The sequence below is a fragment of the Protopterus annectens genome, chromosome 2.part1 (assembly GCF_019279795.1).
Source record: "Protopterus annectens isolate FY-2018-M chromosome 2.part1, PAN1.0, whole genome shotgun sequence".
In the NCBI taxonomy this organism is placed as follows: domain Eukaryota; kingdom Metazoa; phylum Chordata; order Ceratodontiformes; family Protopteridae; genus Protopterus; species Protopterus annectens.
This window is the reverse complement of record NC_056729.1, coordinates 454,857,319-454,879,505: the sequence shown is the minus strand read 5'-3', so window position 1 is coordinate 454,879,505 and position 22,187 is coordinate 454,857,319. Positions and strand designations below refer to the sequence as shown.

The following is a 22,187-nucleotide window of genomic DNA, read 5'->3' as shown; positions in this document are numbered from 1 at the left end:
GTCATGAAGTTTGCCACTTCTGTCTTAAGAAGCATGAAGTTGGCTTTGGAGAATTTTTTTACGGTGGTTTCCCTAATTGGGGGGTAGGGGCGGGATGTGGATGCCTAGGCTGATTAGCTTTTCGTCGGATCTGACCAATGAGGAAATGACCTCTGGTGTGGAACATCGGTCGCCCATGTTGGTAATGACCAGGTCTAGGATATTGTTGCCCCTGGTGGGGGTGTGGATAAGTTGATCCAATGCGTTGGAATTTATGAATTCCAGAAAATGCTGAGCAAAAGAGTTGGTACATGAGTAGTTTTCCCAGTTAATGGTGGGGTAGTTGAAATCACCCAGTATTAGGGTGTTGGGTTGTACCCTAATATTTTCCAGTGTATCATGAAATGAGGAGTGGGAATCTTGGGGCATGGTGGGGGATCTGTAGCAAGTTACAGTTTGGATTGTGGTCTTGCCCAGAGTTAGTTGCACTTGGATAATCTTGGATGCATTATGCTGAGCAACTAGCCTGGATGTGTGGATATCCTTAATGAATATGGACACGCCTCCACCTTTAGTATTTTGGTCCAGGTTAGGTGGCTGAAAGGTATGGTATGAATTATAGCCAGGTAATGCAGGGGTGCTCCCTGGAGGCTTGAACCAGGTCTCTGTCACTGCACAGATGTCGATGTTCTCCATTTTAAGGAGTGCCTTGAGTGAATGCATTTTGAGGTTTAGACTTCTAGCATTGAGTAGCATTACCCTCATATGTTGCTTGCTTGTACCTGTTACGGTTGTGAATTTGTCATTTGAACCTTGCCTAAAAAAGGCACTATAGGGGTGGCAAGAGCCTTAGCCAGTATCTGGAATCCCAAGGGCGAAAGGTGCAGGCCATCTCTGGCAAAGCATCGTAGTCTGTCGATCATGTCATCCCAGGCAGACAGATACTGGATCCCCTTAGAATGACACCAGAAGCTTAGCCAATTGTTGAAGTCAATCATTTTGTCCTTGTACTGTGGTATCATTCTGGGTGATGGCAGGATGCTACTCAGAGCTAGGGTCATAACTGCCTGGGCTGCAAGATCGGAGAGCTCCTCCGTGTCTCTTTTCATGTAGTCCAGGGAGGTATGTCTCAGGTCATTCACACCAACATGGACAATGACAGCCATATTTGTACTTGTTGTGGAGTGACCGGAGTGCGTGCATTATGTGGCGGATCCCGGCACTCGACAGACAGTTGACAGTAACGTTATCCTTGTTTAGCCTGGTGAGTGGAACATCAGTGTGCTTGACTATAGAGTCACCTATGACTAGAGTGTTGGGTACGTTGTTATGCCTTATAGGCTGTGGTTGAGTGGCACACTGAGATTGTCAGCTATGTGTCATTTGGGTTGTGTTGGGGGGTGGAGGTTGCATGCGTTTCTGCTTTGGAGGTCTCTGCTGCTTGAGCATATTTTTATTGAGAGCCTCTGCGAATGTAGGTGTGTATTTTGTATTGCTATGTGTGTGTTTTGGTGGTGTAGGTTTTGAGGGACTATGTGATGAGTGTGGTGTGGTGCAAGTGTTTACCTTCTCATCTTGACTGTCTAGTCCAGTCTTGGGTGAAGAGAGCTTTGCTTCTAGTTTGGCTATATAAGTGCATCTCATACAGGTTGTAGTGTTGGGTGGTAGGAGGAGTGGGTTGTCTGTGTACATGAGGCAATTGCTGCATTGCCCCAAGATGCCCAGATTCATCAGGTAGACAGGAGAAAACACCAAGAGCTGACCCTTAGATATGCCTGGAGAGGTGCTTATTTATTAAGTACTAAAAACTGTTTTCCTCTAAACAAGTGAGGAAAGTTGAGTGCTGTAGTAATTTGTAGCTTATTTAGTGCTTACAATGAGTTCTGAACAAGTGATGAGCTCAAAGAAACAGATTTGAGTGCTAAAACTAAAAAACTGGCTAGTTCTAAGGGAAAATTTGAAGAGCAGACTTTATAGCGCCGGGAATAGTTTAACCCTACCTAAGTGGCGATGCATAAAGTGTAATTATTTTTTTTTAATACAACAGTAGCAAATAAGCAAACTGATTTAAACAAATTAACCAATAAAAAGCTAAAAACTGAGCCCCGTTCCAACAGTCTTCGATCAGACAAGTTCGAACTGCACACTCCTGCCACTAGGGTGCAGGGGAACCTTCTCCAAAAAAAGATGGTCTGGACTAGTGCTGAAGTTATACAAAGCTAGATTCAGCAGGTCTGAATTTAGTCTATGCTACAGCAAACAAGGTGTACCAATTTCAGAAAGAAACTGTTCAAATCAGAAGGCACAATGAGCCTTTAGCCAGAAACTCCCAGCTCAGAAGGGCAGAATCTACAATCTCCTCCCACAAGAGTGCAGACCACACATTCTTAATGTAAAATAACTGGCCCGAAGACCAAGTGATTAAACCACAATAAATACACTCTTAGAATAACAGACATTAAGCCTTCAATCAGCAATTCCCAATTTAGAAGGATGTAAGCTACCTGTCTTGCCACAACAGTGCAGACCACAAATGAAACAACTGGTCGAAGCCCAAGTGCTTAAACCAAAAGGCTTAGAATAACAGTTGCAATTTAATCAGGCTACTACCACGAGCTTTACGAGCTCTGCCTAGATTCAAACCTCAGCCCAAAGTTGTAAACTACTTTCTTTATTCTCAAACATCCACCTACCTACAGTAAACAACTTTGTCTTACCATCATATTAAAATACCAAGAATGGAAGCAGATGTTAAAACGAGTAAATGGGCAATATTTTTTTACATGGATTGGTACTTCTTCCATAGCTAAGAGCATTTCAGGAACAAAAATTCTTGTATATTAGAAATGTTCTTTGCCCTTCCATGCATCTAAGGCACTTTTGGAACAAGTAATATTTTTCATGCTGTGTACTTAAGCAACAAAGAGGACTTGGGTGATGGTTATACAGAGGATTATGATTGTTCCTCTGATCATAACTGTATTGTTATGTGTTCAAGACATGAGTAAAATCTGAGTGGTTAATCTAGGCATCCATGTAGAGAACACACAATGAAAGCTTATGATCAGCAAGCTGCACATAGTTCTTTGTAATGCATGGAGCTTTACGAACTCCACATACTACCAGTTACAGAAAAAACAGTATATGAGTGTGAAGTGTTTTGCTGGCTTTAAAAGCCAGTACAGTACTTAATGCTGTAAAAAAGACAGCACTACACCTCCAGTAGAACAAGGAGGCTGCCCACCACAGATACCAGCTCTGTTAAGACATTTTTATGTGAAACAAAGAAGCTGTTTCTGAGGTAACTAGTCCTAGTCTCTGAGATAGTTACATGTATGTGTACTGGTACCTACACTTGTAAAGATACCTAATCTCCTGCAGAGTTAAACATTTAACTGAACAGAATTAGTTTAATTATGGCACTATACTATATCTAGCTTGCTGCAGTGGTCTGATGCATCTACATAATGCCTTATAATGAGACATCGAAAAAGAACATCAGTCTAGCATATGAATTATGCTTTTGCAGCCTAGCTACTAAAAGTTTTAACAAGCTCCCTAACTAATACTAAGAACCAACAAATACATTAAAATGGGATGCTTAACTCACCATAATGACAGAAATTCCAGCGTTGGCATTGTTCTGTTTTGGTGCAGAGTTAAAGTGCGTCTTGATTTTACCTGTTACTTCTTCGTGCATGTTGTTTTCTTGGGCAGCATCATCCTGGACAAAAAAAAAAGTGAGTCCTTACTGCACACTTCTGCAGACAAAGCAATAGGTACACAAGTACTTCTAAACAGTGCGACCAGTCTGGTAATGCAGTACATAGCATCATATTTACAAAGAAGATGATATTATTAACAGATTAAAATGGTCAGAATACAAGGAAAATTATGACTTTTTAGTTTCATGCTGCTTAGCATCAAGAACTTACATTCATATACTCCATGAACATAACAAATAATTCACGTATTATTTACTTATATACCTTCCCACTACCTACCTATATAAAAACTACAGAGAGGAGCAATGAGACTGGATTTCAATTTCAAAAGAATAAACACAGAGGATAATTATAAATCAAAAGAGGGAAATTACAGCAGCTATACAAAAATTTAACTTCTTGTAAGATGGATACCAGTCACAAAGAATTCCCCTCCTCTGGAACAGACTCTCCATATTAAACAGTGTAGCTCCTTAACCATCTTCAAAAAACCCTGGATGAATGGATGGGAAACTGGAAATACACTGCAGGCTGATACCCGAAAGCCTTATAGAATAGGGTAACATGTAGAGTGTATTGAAACAGTTAGGCTAGTCCTTAAATGATTCAATCAGATCATCTGCCTCATATGAATCTTTGAACCCAGAGAGTGGAGAAGAAAGATGGCTCATTCAATAAAACAGGCTGTGGTACCATTAGACACAGTTCTATATGCATCATGGAAGTTGCTTCAAATGAAGCAGTTGATAATTTACTTACAGACTAAATTAGTTGTATTGCAGTCAGCAAAGTGCTGAAAACATTGTTCGTTATTTATAAGGGGGATTAAAGTGTTGCAGTTCCCTCAGATTCCAAGTGCCTACTGCAGGGTCCTCAAATGGCTCATGGTTTGGATAAGGATGAATCCACTGAACTGAGGACAGAAGCAATGACATGACTATAATAAAATAAGACAGTGGTAAAAGCATACACATACACTCTCAGATATATCCATAGCAGTCACATTCACACACACATTCGTGATCATGCTTCTTAACTGTGGGTAGCTAAATTTAAATATTTTTTGTTTTAACAATACATTTTAATGAAGGGCAGTAAGTATTGAAACCAATGGGATCTACTGACCTCCACTGTACAATGTTTGAAGATGTGCTGACTGTTGGCTTTATTTATTTGCACTGCTTCTAGTCACTAATACTGACTCCTACTACTCAAACTTGACCATTTCAGTAACACTTGAAATCTGCATTAAAGCGATTTTTCCAATTGTGATGATGTGAGGTAGTACCAGTTGTGCCAGAGGGAGTATGGCAGTGCATGTGAACACATGCCAACATAACTAGCTGGAGTTTTGTAAAGAATTATATGTCATTTGAGTATCAAACCGATTTGTAAAGTTGCTTGTGTTAAAAATGCATCAACAGTGGGTCCTGCTGGACGGAAAAGAAATATACGTGTATGTCAGATGGTATTGCTCTAACTGATGAAATGTATATATTTTAACACAGGATACTGGAAGGGAAGGGGTTCAGCTCAGCCCAGCTAACCTTAAAAATAGCGTGAAATTAAATGACTTGGTTTAGGTCATAAATATTTTATCTCACAGGTTTGAATACTGCCAAATAATAGCTTGTTAGCTTCTGTAGGAAGGGTGGAAGTGTTGGAATTGTTTTACAGTTTCCAGATGTGGTAATAAACCTTAGCTAAAGTTCTATGTGTGTATTGTGACACATCAGTGCCAGATACTGGCTCAGTTTCGAGTGAGGGGGTAGTATGGGAACCACAGAGTCAGGTGACCAGATGTGATGTATTTCTGTAACCAGCACTGAAATTGTTTATAAATACTAGTGAGAGATGTGAGGTGTGCACTCATCCATGTTCACCTTGACTTGCTTTAATACGTAACTAGGGAACGATATTTCTTCAGTCAGCTAGAAAAATAAAGTGAGATTAGCTAAATTATGTTATGTGTCTGAGTCTTTCCATCTGTGTTGTTTTTTTTATATTTCCTGTGATTGAAACTCTGGTGTGTATTGTACATAGATATTTAGTATTTTCATATTTTTTTGTTATTATTAATTATCATATATATCTAAACCTTTCATAGTGGCTAGTCTTTTAGAAAATATTTAACCTTTGAGAGTACTTGCATTTATTTAGTGGCACTGTGGCTCCATGTTCCTGAAAGTCTTGCTGCTTGGTTAAACACTAAAATGATTTTCTTCTTCTTCTTTCAACTCCTCCTGTTAGGGGTCACTACAGTGGATCATCTGTTTCCATTTCTTAATGTCTTCTGCATCTTGGTCTGTCACACCAACCACCTGCATGTTGTCTTTCACCACATCCATAAACCTTATCTTAGGCCTTCCTCTTTTCTTCTTACCTGGCAGCTCCATCCTTAAAATCCTTCTCCCAATATATGCAGCATCCCTCCTCACCACATGTCCAAACCAACACAATTTCGTCTCTATGGCTTTGTCACAAAATTGTCCAACCTGAGCTGACGCTCTGACATACTCAGTTCTAATTCTGTCCATTCTTGTCACAGCCAGTGCAAATCTTAACATCTTTAACTCTGCCACCTCCAGCTCTGACTCCTGTCTTTTTGTCACTGTCTACAACCTATATAGCATATCTGGTCTCACTACCATCTTGTAGACCTTCCCTTTCACTCTTACTATCAACTGTATGTCAAAAATCGCTCCTAACACTCTCCTCCACCCACTCCTCCCTGCCTGCACTCTCTTCTTTACCTCTCTTCTACACTCGTTATGATGCTGAACTGTTGTTCCCAAGTATTTAAACTCATTCACCTTCACCAACTCTATCCCTGCATCCTCACCATTCCTCTGTCCTCCCTCTCATTCACACACATATATTATGTCTTAGTCCAGCTGACCTTAATTCCTCTCCACTCTAGTGCATATCTCCACCTATCCATGGTCTCCTCAACCTGTTTCCTACTCTCACTACAGATCACAATGTCATCTCCAAACATCATAGTCCATGAGGACTCGTCTGACCTTGTTTGTCAACCTGTCCATCACCACTGCAAATAAGAAAGAACTCAGAGCTGATCTTTGATGTAATCCCACCTCTACCTTGAATATATCTATCACTCCTACCACAGACCTCACCACTGTCACACTGCCCTTGTAGATATCCTGTACCACTCTTACATACTTCTCTGCTAATCCCAACTTCCTCATACAATACTGCAACTCCTCTCCAGGCACGCTGTCGTATGCTTTCTCTATGTCCACAAAGACACAATGCAACTCCTTCTGACCTTCTCTATACATCACCATCAACACCCTCACAGCAAACATCACATCTGTAGTGTTCTTTCCCAGCATAAAACTGTACTGCTGCTCACTAATCATCACTTCACTTCTTAACCTAGCTTTCACTACTCTTTCTAACTTTGTGCTGTGGCTGATCAATTTTATTCCTCTGTAACTACAGCTTTGCACATCACACTTATTCTTAAAAATCACTACCAAATACACTTCTCCACTCCTCAGGCATCCAATCACTTTCCAAGAGTTTGTTAAACAATCTGGTTAAAAACTCCACTGCCATCTCTCCGAACAGCTCCATTTTTCCACAGGTGTGTCATCTGGACCAACAGGCTTTCCATTCTTCATCCTCTTCATAGCTGTACTTACTTCCTCCTTGCTAATCTGTTGCACTTCTTGATTAACTATCCCCACATCATCCAACCTTCTCTTATTCTCTCATTCTCTTTCTTCATCAGCCTCTCAAAGTGCTCTTTCCATCTGCTCAACACACACTCCTCACTTGTGAGTATGTTTCCTTCATTATCATTTATCATGCTGACCTGCTACACATCTTTCCCAACTTGGACCCTAGCCTAGCCAATTAATACAGGTCCTTTTCTCCCCCCTTAGTGTCCAACCTTTCATACAACTTGCCATACACCTTATCCTTAGCCTTTTCCACCTGTCTCTTCACCATATGCCTCATCTTTTTTTTTGGTTTATTGGTAGGTACTAGGCTATCGGCCCAGGGCCTACGTAAGCCTAGCCAACAAGGTTCCCTGGCTTATGCCACCCAAGAAAGTTATTTTCCTGTGCCACTGTCGAGCAGAGACACAGAAGTGATCTCCGGGGTGTATTTCCTATTTCCCATTCACTCATCAAGATTTTTCTTGAAGAGTGCTAATAAAAAACTTTGCTTGACATAGATGGGTAGCCTGTTCCAGAGTATGGGAAGTCTCTGGGACAGGACTCTATCCCTCCAGCATGTCCTGTTTATTGTAGTGACAAGGTTTACGTCCCTAGAGCATGTAGCCCGGAGGGATTGGGATTTCTTTAGGTGTAGCATGTCCAACAGCTCTGGGTTTGACATAGCTTTATATGTTAGGCAGAGATCACCTCGGAGTAGGCGATATGCTACAGAGTAAAGCTGGATTTTTTTGAAGCGGTCAGTGTAGGGCATTTGTTTGAGGCCAGTAATCCTCTTTGTGAGGTACTTCTGTGGCCTTTCCAGCTGCTACAGATGTCTTGTGAGGTACATTCCAAAAGGGGCGTTGTACTCTATAATGGGTCTAATGAGTGTCGAGTAGAGGGGAACAATGACCTCTTTTTTCCTGGATGAGAACCCTTTTATGATGAGGTGCCATGTAGAAGGACTTCCTGACTACTGTGGCAATGTGACTGTCAAAGGAGAGACCACTGTCCACCTGGGTCCCAAGGTCTCTTATCACGCATTCGGTGTTAAATAAATTGCTGCCTATGTGGTAGTTCATGGGTACAGAGTTTTTACCAAAGGGAATGACACTGCACTTTTTGGCATTGAGCTTGAGGCCATGGCTTTGACACCAGGAATCTGTCTCAGTGAGGCCCTTCTGTAGGATGTCCACATCATTTCGGGACTTGACTACGGCTCCTAGTTTGCAGTCATCTGTGAACTTCATTAGCCAGAGGCCTTCTGTGTTAGCCTGTACTTCAGAGAAGTAGATACCAAACAGGAGAGGTCCCAGGATGGATCCCTGTGGTACTCCACTTGTCACTGCTTTGAGGTCAGATTTGGAGTCTGCAACTTTTACAGTGTGGGTTCTGTCAGTGAGCCATTTGGCAACCCATCTTGTGATGTAGGGATTTATACCTAGTTTAGTGAGTTTAGCTATAATTCCAGAATGGGGGATGGTGTCGAAAGCCTTGGCGAGGACAAGATAGGCTGTGTGAACCACCTTTTCCTCATCTATGACTTTGGTGACTGCCTCAAAGAAGTTGATCAGGATCAGGAGGCATGATCTGCCTTTCACAAACCCGAACTGGGTGGGATCTGGAGTTTGGAGGTTACCAATGTCTTTGTTTATGAGTTCCATGATGATATGTTCCATGGCCTTGCAGACCAGGCTCGTCAGGCTAATAGGTAGATAGTTCCAGGGATCAGTGGTGGCTCCCTCTTTGTGGAGTGGGATAACTGTTGCTGTGCACCATTCAGTGGGCACAAAGCCTGATGTGAGGCTATTATTAAACATGGTGCTTAAGTGGGGAGCCAGTTCGTTCTGAAGTTCAAGTAAAACGCAGCCTGGGATGTTGTCCGGTCCCATGGATGCTGTGTTTTTGACTTTAGAGAGTGCAGCTTTTATCTGTGTAGTTGTGATTACAGGGACACTGCATTCTTCTTGTATAGATAATGGCCCTTTAGGGGGTGAGGGGGGTAAAGTTAGCACTGAACCTATCTGCCAGGATGTTGGCAATATCAGTTGGTTCTGTAATTTTCTTGCCTTTGTACTGTAACTCAGAGCAGATCTGGGTGTAGCCATCGAGATTCTTGACATAGCTATAGAATGCTTTGTGGTTGTCCTTGAAATTAGTGGTGATTTTTTCATAGCTAGCTTTGCAGGATCTTATAAGGGATCTCAACTTCTTACTGAGGCTGACCAAGGAGCTCTTCCACTCATGGGATTTTACTCTCTTTTGCAACAGTTTCTTCCTTTTGTTGTACAGTTTGTTTATGGCAGGGGACCACCAGATTGGCTTCCTTTTTTTGGAGGATAGCATCTTGGTTCTGTTTGGGATAGCACGATCCATGCACTCGTGTAAGTGCTTATAGAGTGCATTTGTGTAGGATTCAGCAGTTGTAACTGTATTGTTGTCATGAAGTTCACCACTTCTGTCTGAAGAAGCATGAAGTTGGCTTTGGAGAAATTTTTTACTGTGGTTTCCTTAATGGGGGGTGGGGTGGGATGTGGATAGCAAGGGTGATTAGCTTATGGTCGGATCAGACCAATGAGGAGTTGACTTCAGGTGTGAAACACCGGTCACTCATGTTGGTAATGACTATGTCTAGGATATTGTTGCCCCTGGTGGGGGTGTGGATAAGTTGATCTAGGGCATTGGAGTATATGAATTTCAGAAAGCGTTGCACTAAGGAGTTGGTACACGAGTAGTTTTCCCAGTTAATGGTGGGGTAGTTGAAGTCGCCCATTATTAGGGTGTTTGGTTGAACCCTAATATTTTCCAGTACATCAAGAAAAGAGGAGTGGGAATCCTGGGGCATGGTGGGGGATCTGTAGCAAGCTACAATATGGATTGCAGTTTTGCCCAGAGTTAGTTGCACTTGGATAACCTCGGATGCATTATGCAGAGCAACTAGCCTGGAGGTGTGGATATCCTTAATGAATATGGACACACCTCCACCTTTGGTGTTTCGGTCCAGGTTACATGGCCGAAAAGTGTGGTATGAGTTATAGCCTGGTAGTGCAGGGGCCTTGAACCAGGTCTCAGTCACTGCACAGATATCAATGTTCTCCATTTTAAGGAGTGCCTCGAGTGAGTGCATTTTGAGATTTAGACTTCTATCATTGAGTAGCATTACCTTCAGTTTTTGCTTGCCTGTTCCTGTTATGGTGCTGAATTTGTTATTTGAACCCTGCCTAAAAAAGGCACTATAGGGGCAGCAAGAGCCTTAGCCAGTATCCAGAATCCCAGGGGTGACAGGTACAGGCCATCTGTGGCAAAGCATCGTGGTCTGTCCACCATGTCATCCCAAGCAGACAGATAATGGATCCCCTTAGAATGACACCAGAAGCTTAGCCAAATGTTGAAGTCAATCATTTTGTCCTTGTACTGCAGTATCATTCCGGATGATGGCAGAATGCTACTCAGGGCTAGGGTCATACCTGCCTGGGCTACAAGATCAGAGAGCTCTTCCATGTCTCTTTTCATGTAGTCCAGGGAGGTATGTCTCAGGTCATTCACACCAACACGGACAATGACAGAGTCATATTTGTACTTGTTGTGGAATGACCTGAGTGCATGGGTTATGTGGCGGATCCTGGCACCAGACAGGCAGCTGACAGTAACCTTCTCCTTGTTTAGCCTGGTGAGTGGGACATCAGTGTGCCTGACTATAGAGTCACCTATGACTAGTGTGTTGGGTACGTTGTTTTGCCTTATTGGCTGTGGTTCAGTGGCACACTGAGCCTGTGGGCTATGTGTCATTTTGGTTGTGTTGGGGGACAGTGAAGAGTTACCAGATAGCTGAACAGCCACAGCAGAGGTGGTAAGGGTACATCTCCTTGTACTCCTATTTTCTTCATCTCTGACAGTCCAACTTCTTTGCCAGCCACTTCCTCTGTATATGCTCCTGTACTTCCCCATTCCACCACCAGGTGTCCTTGTCCTCCTTCCTCTGTCCAGATGTCACAACAAGCACCTTTCTAGTTGTCTCCCTTACCACCTCTGCTGTGGCTGTTCAACTATCTGGTAACTCTTCACCATCACACAGTGCCTGTCTTAACCCTTTCCTGAACTCCTTACAGTCATCCTTTTTCAACTTCCATTTGATCCTTGGCACTGCCTTCACTCTCCTCCTCTCTTGCTCTTCTTCTTCTTAACCACCAGTGTCATCCTACAGACTACCATCCTATGCTGCCTAACTATGCTTTCCCCTGTCACTACTTTGCAGTCTCCAATCACCTTCAGACTCGCCCTCATGCATAGGATATAATCCACCTGTGTGCATCTAAACACTAAAACAATAAAACATTGGTAGAAAGTTGGGTATCCTGGTAAGAGTCTTAAAGTAGCTGGCTTCTGGTATTCTGGTGGCAGCCAATCTACCTGATAGTCTGGGTGGAGGTGGCAGAGTGGATAAGCTGTGCCAGCCTTTCCCAAGTGTGTGTGTGTGTGTGTGTGTGTGTGTGTGTGTGTGTGTTTGTGTGTGTGTGTGTGTGTGTGAAAATCAAATCTCAAAGAGAGTGTGTGTGTGTGACAGCTACATTGAACAAGACCACTGAGAACACTGATTTCATAGACAGGGTGGTGGAGAACTTGGTTTGAAACAACCAGCTAAGGATCAGCTTTATAGTGGTCAGTGGGGAGTCTTATTTGGGGCCCTGGAGGGAAAGGTCTGTCCCAGGAATGGAATGTGCATTCACTGTGTGCTCTTAAGGGAAATTATACTTGGTGCAGAGATCTGCATCTGAAAATACTGTGTGGGTCTATTTTTCTCACCAGTGTCATAGGTGAGAACTGAGGCTCCTTGATCACTGGCCCAGAGGAGGGATGTCACATATTGATGGGCAACAGTGTGGATATTAATTGAACTTCGGTAGCCTATAAGCAGTTGTCACCAAAGGTTTGTGTACTCACAGCAGCCACAAGGTAAACATACAGAGTTTCATTTTTCACAACAGCTTTATTTTTTTTTTTTAGTTTATTTTAGTCAGGGAAAGCAGGAAAAGATGTCATCAGAGGATTATGGCAAGCTGACAGTGAACCAGTTGGCGAAGGTGTGCAAATCCAAAGGACTGGTGCATGCCAACCTGACTAAATAAGAAATTATTTCAGCCTTAGTCACAGCTGCAGCACAGACCAGCAACCTGGAAGACAACCAGTCTGGTGATGGGATGTGCAGCCCTCAGAAACAGGACAGTTCCCCTTTTCCTCAGAGGATTTAAAAACCCATCTGGAGTTAGAGAGTCTTGAACTGGAGGCAAAACATATGGAATTAGAATTGACAGGGAGAGTGTGGCATTTGGAGGATGAAGAAAATGAGAAACAGTGTCAGCATGAGAAGAACATGCTGACTCTTCAACAGGAACATGGAGGTAATGGGTAAGGGAATAACCGAACCCCAGAAGCAACAAAGGTCAGTAAATTTCTTTCACAGTATGTAGAAGATGATCATTTTGATAGATTTATTTATAGATTTGAAAGAGTATGTAAACAGTATGAGGCTGAACAAGGGCTCTGGGTATGGGTCCTGACCTCCTTACTCCATAGTAAAGCTGTAACTGCTGTTTCTAAATTGTCTGATACTGACTGTTTAAATTATGACAAGGATGAGAAATGTTTATTGGAATGTTTTAAGTTAACACCTGAAGATTACAGAAAAAAATTCCGTGAGCATAGACATAGGTCAGATGAAAGCATATGTGATTATATGGCTGAGCTAAGCACTTATTTTCATAGATGGATGAGTGGGTGTCAGGTCACCACTTTTGAAAGGCTGGCAGACCTTTTGGTGATGAAACAAGCCCTTAGCACATTGACTGAGGACATGAGAGTTGCCAAACCAGGAGTGTAACTCTTCAGATGAGCTAGGGAGAAAAGGAGATCTCTACTTAGCAAGCAGGTCACCACTGCACAAGAAGGGAATACCCAGTGCTGCACATGGATATAAGGGAACCCCTGCTGGGCAGCCTAAACCACCCCAACAGAGTCTACCAGTTAAAGAGGAAACCACATTTTCAGGCACACGGCAAGCATCTGGTTTTAGATGTTTTAAATGTAACTAGAAGGGCCATGTAGCGTACAAATGTTCACTGAAACAAGGTGGGGAACAAAAGATGTGGGAGCCAGCAAGTGGGGATAACAGCATGCCAGTGGTAAGTTGTCTGGTGACAGCAAGGGTATCAGGCCATTACCTGTGAGTTTGTATCCTCTTAGTGGATAGACAACAGGCCACTGCCAAGACAGAGCCAGCCATTGTGAAGCCTGCAGTGGTTAAAGAGGAGCAGTACTTGCTTGGGCAGTCCATTCCAATCAGAGCTTTAGGAGGGACCTCATTCCAAGTACCTTTGGCCAGGGTTTACTTTGACTGGGAGGGTGGAAAAGGAAGCAAGCAAGCAGGTGCGTTTCAGGATATCCCTGCAGATGTCTTGATATGGAATGATTTTGATAATGCAGCACCTTGTGTGCATGCAGTTACATGCATTCAGGCTTGGAGACAGACATTTGGGTCTGATAGCCTGCTGGAGACCCAGACAGACCCTACACCTGAAGCTGGTGCTGGTGATGTGGCTATTTCAGGGAAGGAGCTGCCCTGTAGCAATGAGCCTGAAAGTGAGCCACAGTTGCTGATAGGTACTGATGTTCCCATGGACAGGATGACTGCAAGGGCAGAGATGAGTGGTAGTACCCAGGCTGACAGTGAAGCACCTCTGTCAGAAGATTCCAGACTTCCGGTAGAAGGGGAGCTGGGAAGGGTCACAAATGTAGAGTTGAGACAGGCTGAGCTCTTGGACCCTACATTACGAGGCTTAAGGGAGATAGCTAAGGAGGTATCTGATTTACAAGGAAAAGGGGAGTCTATATACGGGAACAAAGGCCTACCGTATAGAGAGTGGATCCTTGAGGGAGGGCCAGAGGGTGAGGTAATACAGCAGTCGGTAGTGCCCAGAGCCTACCATCTGGCACTTCTAGCTATAACCCATGACATTCCTTTTTCAGGTCATATGAGCACAAAGTGTACCAACAGACATATTATGCAGAACTTTTATTGGCCTGGGTTGCAAGGGCTATAACAGGGTACTGTAGAACTTGTGAGCAGTGCCAAAAAGTAGGAAAGGCAGGAGACAAGGTCAGAGCTCTACTGATGCCTTTGGCTGTGATTCAGGAGCCATTAAAGAGGGCAGCTATGGATATTGTGGGGCCTCTGAGTACCCCAAGTTCCACAGCAAAGAAATATATCCTAGTGGTCGTGGATTATGGTACTAGATACCCTGAGGCAGTGGCTCTGATTTCCATCGAGGCACAGAAGGTGACAAATGCTTTGTTAGACATTTTCATCAAGTTAGGTTTCTTGAGAGAAATACTGACTGACAGAGGTGCCAATTTTATGTCAGACCCGCTGACTTATCTGTGGGAGCACTGTGGGGTGAAGCACCTAACGACTGCCCCCTACTACCCAAGCACCTAACGACTACCCCCTACCACCCACAGACTAATGGTCTTGTGGAAAGGTTAAACTCTATATTGAAGACCATGCTAATGGCAATTGCAAAACAATTTAAGAGAGAGTGGGACAAATATTTGCCACATCTGTTGTTTGCATACAGAGAGGTACCCTAGGAATCCACAGGTTTTTCACCTTTTGAGTTGCAGTATGGACATAGGGTGAAGGGGGACCCTTGGATTTAATTTGTGATGAGTGGGAGGGTGAGTGTGAATCCTACAAGGAGTGTTGTATGTGGCACATGTCCTAAACCTCAGGACAAGGCTTATGGGAGCTTATGGGCTTGGCCTACGAGAACCTAACAGGAACCCAATAGCAGAAAAAGGTCTGGTATGACAGGAATGCTCAAGCCTGAGACTATGCTGTGGGACAAGCAGGTTATGTTGCCCATTCCCATTAGACACAATAAGCTGCAGGCAGCTTGGGAAGGACCCTTCAAAGTGGTAAGGAAGGTCAGTGATGTTAACTACATGAATAAAACAAAGAGGTCGCAAACACGGCCACTGGGGAGTAAATAAACTTTTAATTAAACAAATAAAAGAACTGTAAGTGCTTTCATGTCTCTTCAAGACACTTCATCAGACATATACAAGAACACTATTGACTTCATTAAAATATTTGCTCTATTACATCATCATAAAACTAACCAATCAGTGCTGTATAATGATTAATTCAAATACTGACTATTCATCTCAATTTTAAACACTGAAAAGTTAATATATTTGTTGTTAGTAACAACAGATACATTTCATTTTAAATCTCTTGTTTTTTAAAAGCTAGTTGCTATGTTTTGGAGGGAAATGTTAATTGCTTTTTTAAGGGGAGATTATTTAAATGCATTGGTGGAATGTTTTTTTTCAGTTCTGATGAAGTCAACTTGTTTGATGAAAGCACTTAACTGTCTTGGATACTGGATTTACTTCTTATTAAACGTAGTGTTCCATGGTCCTTTTGGTGCTTTTGTTGTTTATTCTTGCTGGTTTTGCACCAACACACCGTTTTTGTGGTTTCAGTGTTCTTGTATATGTCTGATTTGTGTCTTGGAGACACAAAAGCGCTTACAGTTCTTTTATTTGTTTAATTAAAAGTTTATTTACTCCCCAGTGGCCGTGTTTGTGACCTCTTTGTTTTATTCATTTGGTACTTTGTATGTTCTTTGAGGCACTTAATTCTCTGACTATTGTGTTGTTCCTTTTATAGATATTAACTACATGGTAAAACTGCTAGGCAGGAGGCAGGAGCACAAACTGTACCATGTTAACATGATGAAGCCTTACCATGATAGGGAGGTCCTTGTGTTGAGTATTTGCAGTGGATGGTAGGAGGAGTCTGAGGGGGATGTGGTGACTGATTGCCTCAGTGAGGCTTGGACTGACCCCTAAATGGAAGGGTTAGCAATATCCCAGTAGCTATTCCCTATCCAGGTTCAAAAAATCTGAGCAGTGTTACAGGAGTTTGGAGACATGTTCACTGGGAAACCTGGGTGCACCCACCTGGTGCAGCACTATGTGGATACAGGACCCCAAAGACCTATCAAGCAGGCCCCTTACAGGGTGCCTGAGCAAGCCAGACAGACTCTGAGGTAGGAGATACAGGAAATGTTGGAAGTGGGAGTAATCCAGGAGTCCAGCAGTCTCTGGGCCTCCCCAGTGGCGCTGGTACCAAAGAAGGATAGCAGCACCAGTTTCTGTGTGGACTACAGAAAATCAAACTAAACAGTCACACAGAGTCAGATGCTTATCCCATGCCTAGGACAGATGAAGCCTTAGAACAGCTGGGTGCGGCTAAGTATCTGACCACTATTTATCTAACCATGGGCTGCTGGCCTTTGACTCTCATCATTAGACAGAGGTCAGCCTTTGTGACTTCTTTCATGAAGATGCCCTTTTGGATGAAAAATGCCCCAGCAACCTTTCAGAGGCATGTCGATCGTATCTTAGCAGGAGCAGGAGCTTATGCCCTTGCTTACCTGGACAATACTGCCATCTACAGCCATTCCTGGCAAGAGCACCTTTAGCATCTCAGGGAGGTCCTGGGCAGACTGCAAAGGGCAGGGTTGACCATTAACCCTACTGTTAGGTTGGTATGGCAGGGGTCTCCTACCTGAGACATAGTGTGTGGAGTGGTAAGATCAGGCCAGAACCTGCCAATGTGGTTCAGGCATATCCTATGCTTGTTAACAAAAAGCAGGTGAGAGCATTCTTGGGAACAGCGTGGTAGTATGGAAAGTTCATTCCCAATTATAGTACAATCACTGTTCACCTCACAGACTTGAAGAGGAAAAAGAGGACAGATAAGGTTGTGTTGACCCCAGCCTGTCAGCAGGCATTCCAAAAGCTTAAAGGGGCTTTGGGAGGATGCCCTGTGCTAGCCTGTCTAGATTACAGCAAAGAATTTGTTGTACAGGTGGATGCTTCAATCCATGGGTGGATGCTGTTTTCAGCCAGGTTTCCTCAGAGGGAGAGCACCTTGATGTATATCTCAGCTGTAGACTCTAACCCAGGGAGGAATGTTATGCATCTATAGAAAACAATTTCTAGCCCTAGTATGGGCACTGCAAAAACATCAGCCATATCTGTATGGAAGGAAATTCAGTGTGGTTACAGACCACAAGCCCTTAATATGGCTGCATCAAGCCAGACAGCAAAATGCCAAGTTATTAAGGTGGAGCCTAGGGTTGTAGGTATAGGACATGACAGTGCAGTGCCATAGTGGGGTTGGCATTGCCAATGTGGATGGGGTCTCAAGACAGGATATGGGTTAATGTGTTCCAAGACAGGCTCATTTCTGTCAAGCAAAGTTTCTCCAGGGTCACTTGAAAACTAGGTTGAGTCTTCAAAGGGGGAGAGATGTGATCATGTGAGATAGTGCCAGCTGTACTAGAGGGAGTAGGGCAGTGCATGTGCAACATATGCCAGCATAGATAACTGGAGTTTTGTAATTAATTATATGTCATTTGAATATAAAACTGATTTGTACAGATGCCCATGTTAAAAATGTATTTGTAAAGTTGATTGTGTTAAAAATGTATCAACAATGGATCCTGCTGGACACAAAAGAAATATACATGTATGTTAGACTGTACTGTTGTAACTGATGAAATGTATATATTTTAAAAGAGGATACTGGAAGGGAAGGGATTAAGCTCAGCCCAACTAACCGTAAGAAAAATAGCCTGAAATAAAATGACTTGGTTTATGCCATAAAGATTTTGTCTGACAGGGCTGAATGCTGCCAGAGAATAGCTTGTTATTTCCTGCAGGATGGGTGGAAGTGCTGGAATTGTTTTACAGTGTCCAGATGCTGTAATAAACCTTAGCTAGCTCAGTTTCTAGTGAGGGGGTAGTCTGGATACCAGATCAGGTGACCAGATCTGATGTCATTCTGTAGCCAGCACTGAAATTGTATTTGAATACTAGTGAGATGTGAGGTGTGCACTCTGTTTTTGGACCTGACAAGCCACTCGTCCATGTTTATTTTGCCTTGCTTTAGTAAGTAACTAGGGAACAGTAATTATTCAGTCAGTTATAAAAATATAGTGAGATTAGCTAAATGATGTTTTTTTCTGTATTGTTCTGAGTTTTTCCATCTGTGTTGTTTTTTGTATTTCCTGTGATTGAAACTCTGGTGTTTATTGTAAATATAGTGACTGAAACTCTGTTTATTGCAAATACATATTCAGTATTTTCATGTTTTTTATTATTTATTATTAAATATTATCTAAACATGTCATTGTGGCTGGTCTTTTAGAAAATATTTAACCTTTTTTGAGAGTACTTGCATTTATTTAGTGGCACTGTGGCTCCACGTTCCTGAAAGTTTTGCTGCTTGGTTAAACACTACCATTTGTAAGTATTAATTTTAATAAATGTAATTGGGTGTCATGGTAAGAGCCTTAAAGTAGCTGGCTTCAGGTGTTCTGGTTATAGTCTGGGTGCAGGTGGCAGAGCAGGTAATCTGTGTCAACCTTTTCCAGGTGTGTGTGTGTGTGTGTGTGTGTGTGTGTGTGTGTGTGTGAAAATCAAATCTCAAAGAGAGAGTGTGTGACAGCTTCTTTGAACAGGGACACTAGGAGCACTGATTTCATAGAGAGGGTGGTGGAGGACTTTTTGCAATACCCTGCTAAGGAATCAACTGTATAGTGGTCAGTGGGGAGTCTTATTTGGGGACTGGAGTGCAACATTCCCTCTGTACTCCTAAGGGAAATTGTACTTGGTGCAGAGATCTACATCTGAAAATAATATGTGGGTCAATTTTTCTCCTCATGAACATTCACCGCCAGAGTTAGAGGTGAGGATTGAGGGTCCATGATCACTGGCTGAGAGGAGGGACGTCACACCAGTATTTTTCTATCCTTATGTTTGCACCATGGCATGTGGTGCTTAAACTGGCAAATAGCACATTAGGAAACACTTTCAGCTGCTATTTTTTTAATAAGAAAATCACTTTTTAAAAAGCCATTTTTCATACACTGATGTCATTGAGGAAAAATCAAACTTTAACATTAGTGGCATATGTGTAGGAAAAACATGTTTTGCAGCCATAAACTTTAATAGGTGCACCACTGTGCATGTGTATAGTCAATGGATGCACTACATTATCCTATGGTAAAGTCAAGGTGAGAATGGCTAAATTTTATTTAATAAAACAGTTTACAAAGCTTTTTATTATGCAATGGCCCACATGAAGACAGATGAACACGCAGGAAAACACATTGCAGCAGATGACTTTGCAGATACTACAATGTCTATGCAAAGACCAAAAAATCCCTTTAAAGATCATGTGCATATCAACAAAATGAAAGCCACTGCTTGCATTCCATTCCCCCATAGTAAAGAAGTTCGCTGGTTGCTAGTGGTGGTATCATTCCTATTTTTCACATAAATAAAGGTGTTATGTGAAAAATAGGATGTGCAAGAAATTTGCTGTCAAAGTGAGCTTTGTCCCCTTCATGCTGTGCGACTGTTGTGGGCTTAAGTGATGTTCAGTTAGGGATAGAAGTTTAAAGTCCTTCCTTCCACATAGTGTAGCTGCAGTTCAATTAAAGAAAAAGCTTAAAAATATTTATTTATTTATTGACATTTAATTACCAGGAAAGTCCGACTGGGAAGGAGCCCATTTTCAGCAGAGACCCAGGAAGAAAAGCTCTAAAGTATTACAAAACATTTTAAGAATAATAAGATGTTGCTGACTTGCCCATTTCCTTGTAGCACTTGTTCTTTGTTGGAGAAATGGGTACCTCACTGTTTAAGTTTGTTTTCTTTTTTTTTTTCAGACATTTGTTAGTGGTAAGGGTGCCTTCGTTGAAGGTTGGGCATCGAGCTGGCACCTCGGCACCCATAAAAAATCTACTGCCAATCATTAGCAGACTGGAGTTCTGCTGTGGTGACCCCTAACCGGGAAAAGCCGAAAGAAGAACAACATTTGCTAGTGGTAAGGGAGTGGGGGCTTCCACTTTACAGTTGTATATTACAATTGTATTCAATAAATATTAGCTTTGTACAGTATCTGGTGTTTGATTTTATGTAAATAAAGTTAAACACATATAAAGTTCTAAGCATCAACTGCAGTACTAGGCACAGAAGGAATATGTACCCTAATCTCATGTCATCACAATGTTAAGCGTGATGACAAAGGTTGAAGTAGACATGCCAACAGACTCTCTGAATAATGGGATTTTACAATGTAAATATTTTTAAAATGTTTGTACATGTTTTTTTTTAATTAAACTTGCCATCAGAGAAAATTAAAGGTCAGCACTGAAGCAACAGCTTGCCCAGGTAATACGTTTCATCTGGGCAGCAGCCTTGGAGTTTTAGACCACTGGCCTACTGTGCGACTCTGAGCAAGTCAGTTAACCAGATTATCATACAGATTTTTGTTTTGCTGCAATAGGTCACAGCTGAAAAACACCTCTGAGGCCAGTCGGTCTACCTGTAAAACAAACAAATAAGTAAGATTCTCTTAAAGCCTCCCTTCTGTTACTCTTTATTAGAGAAAAAGACAGTAATTATTAACAGAATATTCTGTAGTAAATCATCTCTAAAATGTTTATGTTGTGCCTTTCGGCTTTTTCCCGGTTAGGGGTCGCCACAGCGGAACTCCGGTCCACTAATGATTGGCAGTAGATTTTTACATGCTGGCTTGCCGGGCCTAATGCACAACCTTCAATGAAGGAACGCCCATTCACGCATGTTGCCACACAGAAGACACTCTAAGTGAGAATCGAACGGGCAACGTCTAACTGTGAGGCGACAACGCTACCACAGCACCACCACTGCAGTCTATCTCTAAAATGTTTATAAGAGGATTAAATACCACTGGACTATGGTAAACTCAATCCAAGGCTATCTCTAAGGTATGAACTAATTCTTCTACAAATGGCTTTCATTACATTACATCCATAGTTGAATGGTGCAGGTGTTGTACCACCCCAACATATAAATATCTGAGTCAAATATTTATCCACACTGCCAGCATATACATACCTTCTAGTTGTCACTAGTAGTGCTACCTGTCCTGTTAAACACTCAGTTTACATGTTCTCAAACTGCCCTATCAGAAATGTGAAAATGTATCCTTTCTCCTCAGAAAGAATATCAAACACTAATGATGTAATATTTTAATATCATTGTCAGCATTATCTTCCCAAAGCATATAAGTGCTGCAATTAGAGCTCCTATCCTTCCTCATTTTATGTAATTTAGTATGAGTGTCTCAACTGTATATTACACAACCTGTCTCACATTTCCCTCAAATTCCCAAAGAATTAGCCACCAAAACACAAGATCACCTTCTAATCACCTCAGATTACATTTGAAGCTATTTGAGGCAAAGGTATTCTTGATAATCTGCCTTTTACATTCAGCTAGCAACTAAGTGATCAGTGAGGACACACTGTATTGTAGGTGTTAAAATACACCAGTTCCTCACACTGACTTCACAGCTGTGAGGGGCATTAATCACAACTAATTCATTCATTTCCCCTTTCTCTAGATGTGAAAGCAAGTCATTGAGTTAATCCATCTGAAAGCAAAGCTTTTAATGAAATGCCTTATATTTGCCCTCACTCCCCCCACTCTGTGCATATTATTCTCAATTGTCTATGTGGTTGCAGGTAAATGTTTCCAGTTCTCATGAGCCTCCAACTCGATATTCGGGTCTGTTACACTTGAATACATTGCTAGCTGGCTTTGGGGCATGGAAAACATTGTCCTGACTCTGTCCTAAATTATTTAGGATCAGCCAATATCCTGTCACTGAAAG

General features: G+C 42.2%; 1 protein-coding gene across 1 annotated transcript in view; it reads right to left on the bottom strand.

The window, feature by feature from the left end:
- Window positions 1-3,580: 3,580 nt before the first annotated feature.
- Window positions 3,581-22,187, bottom strand: part of DCLK2 (doublecortin like kinase 2) — a 1,465,027-nt gene continuing 1,446,420 nt past the window's right edge. The window contains exon 17 of the mRNA XM_044063457.1: window positions 3,581-3,703. Coding sequence (XP_043919392.1) covers window positions 3,581-3,703 — 123 coding nt within the window. The remainder of the gene's footprint in view (window positions 3,704-22,187) is intronic.